A 15,777-nucleotide genomic window follows, 5' to 3' on the forward strand; every position below is an offset into this window, starting at 1 on the left:
CATTATGACACCAGGAAACTTTCCATAAGACAGATTAATTAAAATAATACTGTTAAAACAGGCCTGGTACTTCTTAATTTTATATGTATTTTCCAAACACAATGCTTTAAATTCCCACACTGTTCTCCAAAGGAAACTCCCGTGAGGAAAGTCTCACAGTCTTAAACACGGTATCACTTTATATTTAAATTCCGAAAAAGCACAGTCCGATCTCTCCAGGTCCAAAGAAAATTAAAAGTTTATTATAATCCACTATTAGGAACATCTAAAACTCTCTCCGGTTTGCAGGCAGTAATAAGCGATTACAGTTCGGTAATAAACTTTTGATCTCACCGGACCTCCAGGACACCAGCGTTTTGCCGTGTAGGTACTCCCCTTCTGTCTGGATTTAGCTACCAGGCGTTCTTTGCAATCACGGGTTACCTTCCCTACTTGTCGTCCCACCGAGCTCCGTCCCGACGTGAGAATATTAACCGCTGTAGTCGTCTATATCACCGCGGCTCCTGCTCCCGGCTCACTCCTCTCATAAAACAATGACCGAAATCACTTATTAGCCGCCGACGCGTTTCTACCCTCCAAACGGGTCTTTGTCAAGGCATCTTTACTTTACTTACATCCAAATGTAAATGAGCCCCAAAGTTAGTACGATCTATGCGTTGAAGAAAAGACACTGATATTTTGCAGGATTTGTTTGTGTATTGTGTTTTACAAGAGGTTCCATATACTGTAAGTGGCCACAAGAAACCTTATTTAAAATGAATGTAGCCATAGGGATCATTGTGCCTTATAACCAATGCAGGGTAGTGGCGCTGATGAACCTATGTGAATGTATTTATCTCTGATTTATTTTTTCCCTCAAGAATGTAATAGCTAGATAATGGGGGTAAGGTAAAATCAGGGAGATTGCTGGACTATATTCAGGGAGTGAGGGAGAATGCTGATGTTTCAGGGAGTCTCCTGCAGAATGAGGGAGGGTAGGCAACTATGGGTAGTGTACAGATATATAGTAAATATAGGGGGTCATTCCGAGTTGTTTGCTCGCTAGCTGCTTTTAGCAGCATTGCACACGCTAGGCCGCCGCCCTCTGGGAGTGTATCTTAGCTTAGCAGAATAGCGAACGAAAGATTAGCAGAACTGCTAATAAATAATTCTTTGCAGTTTCTGAGTAGCTCCGGACCTACTCACAGATTGCGATCAGCTCAGTCCGTTTAATTCCTGGTTTGACGTCACAAACACGCCCTGCGTTCGGCCAGCCACTCCCCCGTTTCTCCAGACACTCCTGCGTTTTTCCCTGACACGCCTCCGTTTTTTAGCACACTCCCGGAAAACTCTCAGTTACCACCCAGAAACTCCCCTTTCCTGTCAATCACACTACGATCAGCAGTGCGACTGAAAAGCGCCGCAGGATCCTCAGCAAAACTGCTACGTTTTTAGTTAAATAACTAAGCGCATGCGCAATTTGCAACAACTCGCAGCATAGCGAAAATCGACAACGAGCAAACAACTCGGAATGACCCCCATACTGAGAATTACACACAGCATACAGAGCCAGGAGTGGTAGTGTACAGTTACACCCACATACTGAGAACTACACCCAGCATACAGAGCCAGGAGTGGTAGTGTACAGTTACACCCACATACTGAGAACTACACCCAGCATACAGAGCCAAGAAAGTGGTAGTGCACAGACATACACATACTGAGAATTACACCCAGCATACACAGCCAGGAGAGTGGTAGAGTGCAGTTACACCCACATACTGAGAATTACACCCAGCATACAGAGCAAGGAGAGTGGTAGAGTGCAGTTACACCCACATACTGAGAATTACACCCAGCATACAGAGCAAGGAGAGTGGTAGTGTACAGACATACACATAGGCCCTCATTCCGAGTTGTTCGCTCGCAAGCTGCTTTTAGCAGCATTGCACACGCTAAGCCGCCGCCTACTGGGAGTGAATCTTAGCATAGTAAAATTGCGAACGAAAGATTAGCAAAATTGCGTATAGACACTTCTTAGCAGTTTCTGAGTAGCTCCACACTTACTCGGCAACTGCGATCAGTTCAGTGCTTGTCGTTCCTGGTTTGACGTCACAAACACACCCAGCGTTCGCCCAGACACTCCTCCGTTTCTACAGCCACTCCCGCGTTTTTCCCAGAAACGGTAGTGTTTTTTCGCACACTCCCATAAAACGGCCAGTTTCCGCCCAGAAACACCCACTTCCTGTCAATCACATTACGATCACCAGAACGAAGAAAAAACCTCGTAATGCCGTGAGTAAAATACCTAACTGCATAGCAAATTTACTTGGCGCAGTCGCACTGCGGACATTGCGCATGCGCATTAGCGACTAATCGCTCCGTTGCGAGAAAAAAATAACGAGCGAACTCGGAATGAGGGCCATACTGAGAATTACACCCAGCATACAGAGCCAAGAAAGTGGTTGTGTACAGTTACACCCACATACTGAGAATTACACCCAACATACAGAGCCAGGAGAGTGGTAGTGTACAGTTACACCCACATATGAGAATTACACCCAGCATACAGAGCCAGGAGAGTGGTAATATACAGACATACACATACTGAGAATTACACCCAGCATACAGAGCCAAGAGAGTGGTAGTGTACAGATATACACGTACAAAGAATTACATCCAGCAGAAACAGCCAGGAGAGTGGAAGTGTACATACATAAATATACTGAGAATTACACCCAGCATACGCAGCCAGGAGAGTGGGAGTGTGCAGTTACACCCACACACTGAGAATTACACCCAGCATACAGAGCCAGGAGAATGGTAGTGTACAGATATACACACACTGAGAATTACACCCAGTAGAGTGATAGTGTACAATTACACCCACATACTGAGAATTACACCCAGCATACAGAGCCAATAAAGTGGTAGTGTACAGATATGTACACACTGAGAATTATACCCAGCATACAGAGCCAGGAGAGTGATAGTGTACATTTACACCCACATACTGAGAATTACACCCAACATACAAAGCCAATAGAGTGTGGTAGTGTACAGACATACACATACTGAGAATTACGCCCAGCATAGAGCCAGGAGAGTGATAGTGTACATTTACACCCACATACTGAGAATTACACCCAGCATACAGAGCCAGGAGAGTGATAGTGTACATTTACACCCACATACTGAGAATTACACCCAACATACAAAGCCAATAGAGTGTGGTAGTGTACAGACATACACATACTGAGAATTACACCCAGCATACAGAGCCAAGAAAGTGGTAGTGTACAGTTACACCCACATATGAGAATTACACCCAGCATACAGAGCCAGGAGAGTGGTAATATACAGACATACACATACTGAGAATTACACCCAGCATACAAAGCCAAGAGAGTGGTAGTGTACGGCTATACACATACTGAGAATTACACCCAACATACAGAGCCAGGAGAGTGGTAATGTACAGTTACACTCACATACTGAGAATTACACCCAGCATACAGAGCCAGGAGAGTGGTAGTGTACGGCTATACACATACTGAGAATTACACCCAGCATACAGAGCCAGGAGAGTGGTAGTGTACAGTTAAGGCCCATACACACTTGACGATGCACACGTCGTTAACGACTTCCCTTGAACTTCCCTTGAACAGCTGAGCAAACGACATGAGCATACACACTACCAACAACCAAAGACCAACAACCAAAGACCAACGACCAAAGACCAACGACCAAAGACCATTCATCGTTGAAGCATCCAAGTTGAACAGTTTATTAAAATAATGAGCTGGAAACAGGGCTGGTGAACAGTGGCTTGGTCGTTGGTTGTTGGTCGTTCACACCATACACATTCAACGACGTCTCTGGTCGGTAACGACCATAGTGGAAATTGAGCATACATGCTCCACAGATAAGCGAGGGTCGTTAACGTCCCGCGGGGCCGCGCATCGTTGGTCGTCGGATGCATACACACTTGATGATATAATGAGCGACGTCGTTGATGAGGGCTGAAATGAACGACGTCGCTCATTTTATCGTCAAGTGTGTATGGGCCTTAACATTCACATACTGAGAATTACACTCAGCATACAGAGTCAGGAGAGTGGTAGTGTAGTTATCAATCACTCCCACCACAGAGATTGCTGATGAGATAAAATACTCATCTTACTTGGTGTGTTAAACTTGGATTAGGGCTGTGAAAGGGTTAATTGCACCACTAATTAATCATAACTCTCCTGTACGATCAAACATAACAGGTGGTGTGCAGAAACACTATATCTCACACTTGTCTGTAAGTGGGTGGGTGTCAGCTTTTGGTGTGTGGGGGTGGGGGCCATCTATATAGACACCGCTACAGATACAGACCCAAGCTACATACTTATAAAATGCGCCTAGGCTGCCGGAGGCTGTACTGCTGTATTCTGCGGTAAGGGTTCAGCGTGGACTGCACCAGAGCACACAAGTCAGACACGCAGATTGAAGAACGTAGGTACCGGACGCCATACATGCTCCAGTCATAAGGGCTGGCATCCCAAATTGCCAACTATGTTTTATCTGCAGGAGGGCAGTAGTTCGGGGCGGTATCGGAGGCTGTAACTTTACAGTTAGTATATTAAAACTCCTAGAATATCTATTTATTAATAGCAAAAGGACGACGTGGCGTTGTAATTGGTTGTTTTGTTTAGTTAACTGGCAAAACGACCGCCTGCCATTTACAATGCATCACCATTGTGCTCTGGAAAATGTGACAGTTGGTGAACTTTCCCTGTGCACCTGCTGGGTGACCTGGAACATGTGACCTGCTGGGTGGTCTGGGATCTGTGACAGTTATTTGCAGCCACCCACTAAGCAGGGATTTTTCGACTCCTAAGAGGATGAAAAGGGGTAAAATGTTCTGCCCTGCAAAACCTTTGCCAGTTGACACCGGGCAAATCAGCTAGAATACATTATTGCTCTACTTTTATTAGCAGCAGGGAGCATTATTTCCCCAATTAGTAGTATAAACAAAGAATTCTAAACTGAAATTCCAAGGCCTATCACCTGGCATTGGTATCTGCATATTCAGCAATTTAGACTTAATGACCACTGTATTGTACATGAGAAATATGTGTGAACAGCAACATTTTACACTGGTTTTTGTCTGTTCTAGTGCTGATACCATATCGTATGTTAATATACTGTCCTCCAAGACCTTTGTCAGGAATAAAAGAAAGGCATATTCTTAATACATACAAATAACAAAATATGTGGAACAAGACACATTACTGGTAACAAACTGTGTCACAGAGGTCTTTGTAATATGCGCCACTTCCCCACTATTCAATAAAAGGATGATAATATATTATTATTATTTTTTATTATTATTAATAAAGCTTTTCCAGATTATTGGACATTTAATGGTAAGCGGGAGCCAAAAACCAGTTCATCGATTATACAACACCACCTGCCTGCCCAATTATAGGACACGTAGGTATATACAGACATATATTTATGTTTTAGCCAACTGTTTGCATGGAACTTTTATTATCTTTATGAAGGGTCACAATATTTTACAAACAGGTTTGTCTTTTATTTTATTTTATTGGCAAACAATGCCTTATTGTCTTATGCACAATTTAATCCACCAATGGCTGTTGATCAGCAATAAGAGGTTGCGCGGCCTGGTAACCCGCAGCCAGGAGTTCACCACACCGAAACCTAATCCTGTTTGGCTCTCTGGGTCTTCCAGAAAGGGACACACCGATGAAAGTGTACAGCTCCCTCTAGTGGCTCAACGTGGCTAGTGCAGGAGCTTAACTGGAAATCTCAGTAAGCCATTAGTGGCTTCGGCCTAGCAGCTGAATCATAACGGACGGTGAGGGTTTTGGAAAGTCGTGACTCCTTGTGAGTGAGGAAAGCTGCGCGGATCTGCTGTGTAACATTCACATGAAATACAGTAGACCCTTGCCTTACCCACGGTTATATTAAGCCCACACAGAAGAGGGCGTAGTTTTATAGACCCTTATCTCAGCCCGTCTCGTCTTCGTGGCACCTGACCAGAACACGACGGTTCCTGTGCCACGGCTACAGGCGGTAGGACTTGTGAGCCCGGTACACGTTTGTGTGTGCCCATTATAACCGCCGACGCAATATCGCTAAAGGAAGTCATTATCATTTAATCGAGTGACGTGCGGTTTCGGATTGAGTCGGATTTCGAAAACGGCATCTTATTGGCTATCGGCTATCACATGTTTTTGATAGCCAATAAAATAAATCCGGATAAATCCAAACTTGCGTTATTTTGGTGTTAAGAACCGAGTAAATCTGAACCTGCACATCTCTACTTTAAACACAATTAAGGGAGGTTTTATGATCGTCACAAAATGCTGAGTTTTCCGAAACAGCTTGAGAATTGCCAGACTGGAGTCACCAATATACACCCAAACCTACCGATGACAGAACAGTATTATGGGGATGCAGTCAGAGTGTCGACATTCACAGTTATGCTGTCGGCATTGTTGAAATGTCAACACGGAACATGTTGGCCCTTACAGAATGTTGACATCGTCACAATGTCAAAGGGTAAGATGTACTAAGCCTTGGATAATGTAGAGAGAGATAAAGTACCATCCAATCAGCTCCTAATTGCCATGTTACAGGCGCTATTTGAAAAATGACAGTTAGGAGCTGATTGGTTGGTAATTTATCTCTCTCCACTTTATCACTCTCTGGGGCTCAGTACATCTGCCCCACAATGTGAAATGTTGACATTCTGTGAGGACCGGCAGAGGAGGGTAGGGTTAGACCAGGGATGGGGAACCTTCGGCTCTTCAGCTGTTGCTGAACTACACATACCAGCATGCCCTGCAACAGTTTTGCTATTTGGCCACGCTAAAACTGTTGAAAGGCATGCTGAGATGTGTAGTTCAACAACAGCTGGAGGGCCAAAGCTTCCACATCCCTGGGTTAGACTATGGGAGGAGAGGTTTGGGTTAAGGCCCATACACACTGGCGATTTTGAGCTCACACTCGTCCTGTGTGTATGGGCTAGCGGTGAGCGTTGTTGCGCGCTCCCGCATCATCGCTAGCTGCCGCCGTTCGTCAGGCTGTTTGTACAGCCTAGTGAAGCACTTTCCACAGTCTCCTGCTAGAGGAGGGGAGGTTAGGCTTAAACACTAGAGCAGGGGTAGGTAATAAGCGGCCCTCCAGCTGCTGTGGGACTGCACCTCCCAGCATGCCCTGCCGAATTTTGCTATCGGGTCATGTTAAAAATCTGGCAGGGCAATAGTGACCGCCAGAAGTCACGCAGGACATCACTGCCGAACCCGGAAGTCACAGCTGCAACAGCCAGACCCACCATACCAGGTAAGTTCCCACTAGACCAGGAACGGTATATCGACATTTCATTAGTGTCGACGTGATGAATGTTCCTTAATGTCAGCATTTGATCATGTCGACAAAGTCTACCTCACCAGTAGTAGGTACCCCCACTGTGCTGTGAGAGGGATCGGATCCCTCCCAGCATCCCCTGCGGCTGCTGCGTCACTCTGCACAGACGGACTCTCGGGGCCGATACCCGGAAGTCCAGTGACCGGCGCTCATCACAAAGGACCGTTTTTAACGGAAGAGCCGTCCTTTGCGGTATTAATCACATATGTGATTAGTACCACTGCAATGCCAATGCGTTGTGTGGCAGAATGTATTCCACCTTCTTAGTGCATCCTGTCCCGAGTCCTTTTCATGGGTCAAAAATGTTCATTGAGGACCCTAGACCCAGAATGACATAAAAACAAACTCCCAAGTCATGGTATACATAACTCCAGGCGTGCAGAGCAGCACGGCAATGTCCCTGAGGCCAGAGACCCGGCCCAACAAAGATAGAATGATGGCCAGGCACTGAAAAAAATGAACGAGGCACCATTTTCAAATGCACCAATCGGAGCTAAGCACCATTTTGAAACCGAATACCAGCGCCAAGCTCCATGTTGTTGTTTTTTTTTTTTTTTTATGTTTTAAATTGTTTTACATCTTGCCCTAAGACGCCTGCACCTGCCTGTATCCTGTGACTACCAGAGGAGCGCCAAATGCTACTCCGTTCTCCGGCTGTCCGGAGTGAGCCCGGTGTCTCCAAGCTGAAACCCTCTGCCAGCTACTCAGTGCAGACCAGCGCGGTAAGTGTTGCAGCAGTATGGCCACACATACCCAGTAGAAGGCGGTTACTGGTACCGGTGGCAGGAGCCAGTTTGGAATGAGGGGTTCCGGTTGCCGGTGTAGTAGTCTGGTGGTGGTAACAGCGAGTTACCTGCCCACTTTGCAGTGGGAGGAGTCAGTAATGGGCAGTAACTGACGGGAAGAGGGAATCCCTAGCAGCGGTGGAGTAAGACCCTCTCAGGAACGAGTTACCACCCACTATTGTATCAGTGACCACAAAATGTGATCGCCTGGCGGAGCGAGGTCATCCGGTCACAGATCCCTTATCACCAGGAGCACCACTTATCGCCACATTACTCAAATGGTCTTTGTAGAGCATTAATAAGGTAACCTCTATAGATCTCATTATGGGGGGAGATGCATCAAGTCTCGGGGGGGGGGGGGGGTAGAGTTACTAAAGCTTCTGTCTATCGTTTTCTAGAAATGATAGCCAGAATCCGATTGGTTGCTATGGGTAACAACTCCATTTTTTTTTATTTTTTTTTCGTTTTTAGAAACTTTACATAACTACTCCTTGGGAGAAAGATAAAGTGGGGAAGTTGCCCATAGCAACCAATCAGCCTCCAACTGTCACTTATCTAGCAGAGTATGTCATTACAGTCAGAATCTGTCTGGTTTGCTTTTGGGCAAATACTTAACTTTATCTCTCTCTCTGAGGCTTAATACATCTCCCCTCCGTGTATTCCCTGCACCTTGAATTTTACCACATTTGCCGGTTTAATCTGCCAATTTATACTAAAATGGCCTCAATGCCGCGTGTATGTGTATATTCAGTGACCAGTAAGAACAATTAGAGACCGCTGGAAATGTGAAGGGTTGTCGACCACTATTATTATACCATATTATTATTATTATTATTATTATACCTGTTTTTATAGGACTCCACAAAGTATCTGCAGCGCCGTAAAGGGAAATTACAATAAAACAGAGAGAACACAGGGGGAGGAAAATCGCACAGTGAGATTACTATACAGCTGAGTGACAGATAATAATGGGGGTTATTCAGAGATGGACATACGCAGCCAGATCTGCGTTCATCTCCTCACATGCTGGGGGCCGCCCAGCATGTGTGAGCCTGCAATTAGATTGTGGACCCATCAGAACTAAGGTTGACCCCTGGCAGCGCAGCCAGACGGTTGGCGGCCATTTTGTTTTCTGGAGCAGCTGCGTGTGATGTCACGCAGCCGCCACAAAAATGGTCCTAGCCTGAAACCAACGACGGCTGCCGTCTAGGTCGAACACTATTGGTCGACAGTAACTAGGTTGACATGACAGAAGGTTGACATGAGTTTTTTCACTTTTTTGTGTGTCGTTTTCTCTGTACAGTGACCAGGAACCCCAATTAGTGGTGGAGGGTCCTGCCCGTGAGTACTTACAGTCTATCCTTCTGTGGGGTATGGTTCTATAGGTCGACCGTGTCTAGGCCGGGTGTGGTGTAATAGATCTACAATGTCTAGGTTGCTAGTCATTAGGTCGACCCCATGTGGTCGACAGGCATTAGGTCGACACTGACCAAAGTTCGACACAGGAAAAATCTGCGAGGTACAGAAGGTCGACACTTGTAAAGGTCGACACAACATTTATTTTTTTGGGTGTAGTTTTCACTGTCAGAGCACAGGGAACCCCAATTAGTGTACTGCATCCCCTTGAATGGCGAGCGAAGGTTACAATTCCCAATCATAGCCCATATGAAAAAGTTATAAAAAAAATTAAATTGTGAAAAGGTCATGTTGACCATTGCCATGACGACCAATAATGGTTGACCTATTGGCTGTCCACCTAAAGAGCGGATACCTCTTCTGTGTGCGGTCATAAACTGACCACGCTAAAGATGCTCGATTTGCCCCAGTTGTCCGACACGGTCACCAAGCTTCCCCCAACGGGGCCACGCTATTTGGACCGAGAACCACTCATCTGGTAAATAGGCTGAACGTGAACACGTGCGGCCATCTTGATTTTGTCATTTTGTTTTTAATTATTAACAAATGAATGCCAGCGAGGACCAAATCCCAGGGGACAGGAAAACATAACTGCTGGCGCCTATCCGTTGTGTGTCATTTCTATTAATAGCAAAGGTTGCCCTTTCCGCCCAGACATCTGCTGACTCCACAATTTCAGACAACGTTATTTTTTATATCTGGTGGATTACCCAAAACATGGTGTCCAAGGGCAACTGACCTCTATGGTCCAGGCAGCATCCTGATATACCACACATTTCCAGAGCTATCAGCTACATGGCTATCCTTAAAACCTGGACTGTTAGATTGCCTTGCAGACTGAGATGGGGAACTACTGCAGTGTAATGCCTACCGCCTGATCCTACGTTGCCACATAAACACTATCAGCGCTGTCCACAAGTCTGCGTGGAAAATTGGGGGTCGCAATAGGGCGCTATTGTCAACAGACCTAGTCTGTGGTAGCAGCCATTTTGTGAACTGAACAAACATCAATCCAGCCTATGAAAACACTGGAAATAAATACCTCGCATCTCTGGGCTGACACACGTTCTCAGTGAATTGATAGGCCGCATTATTAAGAATGTGTTTTTTTTGTGGTAAACAGAGGTATCCGCCAGGATATAAATTCATGAACGAGCCAAGATGGAGGAAGCAGCGCCCTCAGCTGACCGAATCATGGAAGGGCCAAGTGAGCCATCACTAGTGAGGTTTGGGGTCTGGTCAGCTGACCAAAAGAGATGGTCGCTCCTCTCTTCATAATGACAGACTTTATGGGGGGGGGTTACTGGAATGCACACCCTAATTCTAAACATAAGAGGTGCTACCATGCTGGGACTTATAGTGCCACACAGAGAAAATGCAGATGCACACTCTAAACACATAAGGGGTGAGTCGATTGTGCTATGGGCCCCCTGTCGGGTGTTTATACGAATGGGCGTCTTATCTGCGCTATTCAAATTGTTGCTCTGATCAGACGCCCTTTAGGCACGGCAGTCACGTTTATTCTCGCAGCCTCCGAAGGTGTGAGAAAAAAAATGTGTGAAAAAGTACGTATGTTAAGTACCCAAAGCGCCCAAACCTAGACTATTAGATGCCTAATTATGATCTTTAGGCAGGTTTAGTCGCTTTGCGTGGCTAAACCTGGAGCGGTGAAGCGCGTTAGCTACTAACAATTGAATCGCTCTGATAGACGACCATTCGTATAGATACCCAGCAGGGGGCACACGCCACAATTGAATCGCTCTGATAGACGACCATTCATATAGACACCAAGCAGGGGGCATATGCCACAAATGAATCCCCCCCCCCCCCCAAAGTAAATTGATAATCTAACACTTTTAGCACCTAAACTGTTTTATCATACTAATGTAACACTTTTTAACACCCTAATTACTGCTTCTCACCTATGTTACACTTTTCGCACGGAGGTGCTGCTTCTTATTAATGTAACACCTTTTGACACTTAAACTTCTACATCTCATTTGTGTGATGCCTTGGGGTGGTTGGGCTGTGCTGGCCCCGTGCTTTGGACTCGAACCTTAGGAATGTTAGGGACCCACCTGATGAGGTCACCTGGCCGTGGTAGGTAGGCCTATATTTTTGGCCAAAAATTATGCTAAGAACCTCAATTTTACATAATGATAGAATTCTCTGCGCTATGAACAACAATATATAATTTAGAGGTTAGTATAAGGGAAAATTCACCACTCATAGCAAAACATTAGGGACCCACCTGATGAGGTCACCTGGCCGTGGTAGGTAGGACTATATTTTTGGCCAAAAATGATGCTAAGAACCTCATTTTTACATAACGATAGAATTCTCTGATCTACGAACAACAATATATAATTTAGAGGTTAGTATAAGGGGAAATTCACCACTCATAGCAAACATTACGGGGTATATTTACAAAAGTGCGGGTTTTCAGAAGTGGATTCTGGCTACTATCTTCTAGAAGGTGCTTGATAAATCTTACGTAGCATCTGATTGGTTGCTAGGGGCAACCCGCACTTTAGGAAATATACCCCTACTAGCATCAGACAAAGTGAGAATACAGTCTTCTTCCAATACAAGTGAGGATACTCCCATCTTTTGTAGTTGCCTTACTAAACTAAATATAGGGTACTGCCCTCATACAGGCGTCCCTATTGATGATCCAGGGTGAACTACAAGCTTCCCCATAACCAGCGATGAGGGTGGAGGTACTCTAAGGGCTAAAACACACTACCCGGCTTTTGCCGGCCGGGAAAAAGCCGGACGTCTGATGCTACTAGTAATTATTACTATATAATGCAATTGCAGGGGGCGGGAAGCTTTACTTCAGAAGGTGGAAGAATGTGACTTATTCGCCTTAAAGTCATGTTATACTATATGAGCTGCTGTTTGCACCACTTATTTGTTTTGTGTTATTGATATTTGCAATGTTTATTGGATTAATTCTTTTAGCCTGCGGTAGTTTATTTTGTATTTTTCTTTCAACATATTACTACAGTGGAAGGAAACTACACTCACACAGAGGATTTTATATATATATATATATATATATATATATATATATATCACACTCACTTGGGTGAGCGGTACAAATACAATTATAGTGCATTAAGTATAAATTATTTTTACGTAAAGATTTACAGAAAACAGTATTATGATGATGCTGCAGAATTCCAGCACCTGAACGCCCCCTCACCCCAGTATTCCCGACCAGGGTCACCCTGCCAGGCTGGAGGGCCCACAAGATTTCCGCATCCTCCGAGACAGGCCATATGGTGCAATGAGATGCAGCAACATGGTCCATGATCTATATTGTGCTTTACATTGATTTTCCAGTGGACGGCGGGCTCAGGACTGAGACGTGCACATTAATCCCCAGTGACACTGGTCAGGCTCATACTATACTACATACACAACGTAAGGCTCTCACACACACACACATATACAGCGGGCCTGCAGCAGGGCAGAAAGGTGGTGTGAAGGTGTCCCCTCTGTGCAGGGACGTAGGGTAGGTCTCCCTCTGTGCAGGGACGTAGGGTAGGTCTCCCTCTGTGCAGGGACGTAGGGTAGGTCTCCCTCTGGGCACAGGGACGTAGGGTAGGTCTCCCTCTGTGCAGGGACGTAGGGTAGGTCTCCCTCTGGGCACAGGGACGCAGGGTAGGTCTCCCTCTGTGCACAGGGACGTAGGGTAGGTCTCCCTCTGGGCACAGGGACGTAGGGTAGGTCTCCCTCTGGGCACAGGGACGCAAGGTAGGTCTCCCTCTGGGCACAGGGACGTAGGGTAGGTCTCCCTCTGGGCACAGGGACGCAGGGTAGGTCTCCCTCTGGGCACAGGGACGCAGGGTAGGTCTCCCTCTGTGCACAGGGACGTAGGGTAGGTCTCCCTCTGTCCACAGGGACGCAAGGTAGGTCTCCCTCTGGGCACAGGGACGTAGGGTAGGTCTCCCTCTGGGCACAGGGACGCAGGGTAGGTCTCCCTCTGGGCACAGGGACCCAGGGTAGGTCTCCCTCTGGGCACAGGGATGCAGGGTAGGTCTCCCTCTGGGCACAGGGACGTAGGGTAGGTCTCCCTCTGCTCACAGTGATGCAGGGTAGGTCTCCCTCTGTGCACAGGGACGTAGGGTAGGTCTCCCTCTGTGCACAGGGACGTAGGGTAGGTCTCCCTCTGGGCACAGGGACGTAGGGTAGGTCTCCCTCTGTGCACAGGGACGTAGGGTAGGTCTCCCTCTGCTCACAGGGATGCAGAGTGTGTCCCTTTAAGAAGATGTCCTCTCCCCCCATGATGCTGCATATCTGGGAGGTGTGCGGGGTCTGTCGCCTCTTCCAGGGAGCATCATCTATGGCGTATAGGAGGACAGTGTGCCATAATGATGGCTCTGTCCCTGCACGGCCACCCTGCAAGACACATACACCCCTGCATCACCCATAATCCCCCATCCCCCACCTCCCTACAGTACGGCAGTGTGTCATCTCTTTTGCTGCACCTTGTGCGATGCGGACATGGAGCAGTGTGCTGTGTCGTTACACCGCACACCTTAAGCCAAGACACGTCCGTGCCTCTAAACAAGGTACGGGGCTCCGGTCGTGCAGCGAATATCCTCCCTCATCTTTACTGCTAGACCCAATCAAAGTCTGACGTGACAACATGGGGTCCGTGTTGCGTATAGATCACACTATATACTGGGGAGGGGAGGTGCAGACGCTTCAATGGCCGCCTCGGGCAAGAGAGGAGACCTAGGCCCAGGCCCATGTGTGTCACCCCGGGACTGGGGTGCAGTGTTACCCCCCTCCCTCACCCAAACATCCATGTGCGTGTGACACCACCAACACCGTGCCAGCGTGCGTGTCACTGATACCTATCCCCCATGTGTATAACACTGCCACACAGTGACGTGTAGTGTGTGTGACTGCAGCATCCGAGCGGCTGCCATGTCCAAGTGTGTGACACTAACATACAATTGTGTGTGTGGCACTACTGACATAAGGGGGTGCAACGTGTGTGTGTGTGACACAGATGTAACTATGGGAGGTGTATAAATGGATCACTGACATAGGCGTGTGGACACTAACGTACAATTGTGTGTGTCTGTGTGATGTATAGCTGGGTGCAGTGTGTGTGTGTGTATAGACTGTGGTGTGTCAGTGGCACATCCCTTTGGCTGCATAGTGTGTGACAGTGACACACAGCCAGGATAGTGTGTGTGTATGTGAGCATTGTGCAGTATTATGCACAGATTGCAGTGTGTGTATGTGACACTGTAGCAGATTGCAGTGTGTGGGGAGTGCAGTGTGTATATGGGGGTGCAGTGTATATATATGTGTGTGTGTGCAGTGCAGAGGGGGGACACTCACATCTTGCAGGGTGCTGATCAGTCTCTGGTGCTGCGGCTCCTTCTTCTTCTCCAGCCTCTGACAAAAGATGGCTCTTAGTGACGTCACTGACATCCGGGGCCTTGGAGAGGGGGAGGGGGAGGGAGGGCATGAGGGGGAGGGGAGGGCTGCTGGAGCCCTATGTATTATTCATATGTGTGTCACACTCACTGTGTGTGTGTGTGTGTGTGTGTGTGTGTGTGTGTGTGTGTGTGTGTGTGTGTATACACATATACACACACACACATTGCAACCTGCTCACCTTCTTATAGGGCAGGACACCACAGAGGTAAATGTCCTGCTGCTATGTCAAGGGATAAACTTAGGGTTATGGAAGGACCAGAGGATCACTAGTATATTTACTGACGGCACATTCTCATCCGTCAGTAAATAAGAAAACACCTTCCCGACAGACTAGTACTATACTTTCTATACTGAAATTCTGATTTGTGACGCACGCACGGCTACAACCGTCACCTATTGTGTCATTGTCCTGTTCACTTTTTAAATTGTAACCTCTGCAGCCCAAGATCCAAATATGGTTTCCCTCCCGTTCTTTTCTACTGCCCTGTGATTGTACTGCGCTACAGGATAGGATGCCGCTATATCATTGGGGATAACAGGGACAATAGTACGTGCATGAACACAGTGGGAAGCGTATACATACCCGCAGCTATGTCACTTGAGTTCTGTAATAATGGAAAATGAAAGTGGAAGAGGTTTAAATTATATCTAATTTGTCATATTAGCCTCTGAAGAGATTACGGGGATT

At 46.7% G+C, this 15,777-nt stretch overlaps 1 protein-coding gene across 1 annotated transcript in view; it reads right to left on the reverse strand.

Moving 5' to 3' along the window:
• The window catches only part of VAMP2 (vesicle associated membrane protein 2), a 57,860-nt gene extending 42,768 nt beyond the window's left edge, over positions 1–15,092 (reverse strand). Inside the window, exon 1 of the mRNA XM_063930882.1 lies at positions 14,988–15,092. Coding sequence (XP_063786952.1) covers positions 14,988–14,989 — 2 coding nt within the window. The 5' untranslated portion in view covers positions 14,990–15,092. The remainder of the gene's footprint in view (positions 1–14,987) is intronic.
• Between the last annotated feature and the right edge of the window lie 685 nt (positions 15,093–15,777).

This window comes from Pseudophryne corroboree, chromosome 6 (genome assembly GCF_028390025.1).
Source record: "Pseudophryne corroboree isolate aPseCor3 chromosome 6, aPseCor3.hap2, whole genome shotgun sequence".
In the NCBI taxonomy this organism is placed as follows: Eukaryota; Metazoa; Chordata; class Amphibia; order Anura; family Myobatrachidae; genus Pseudophryne; species Pseudophryne corroboree.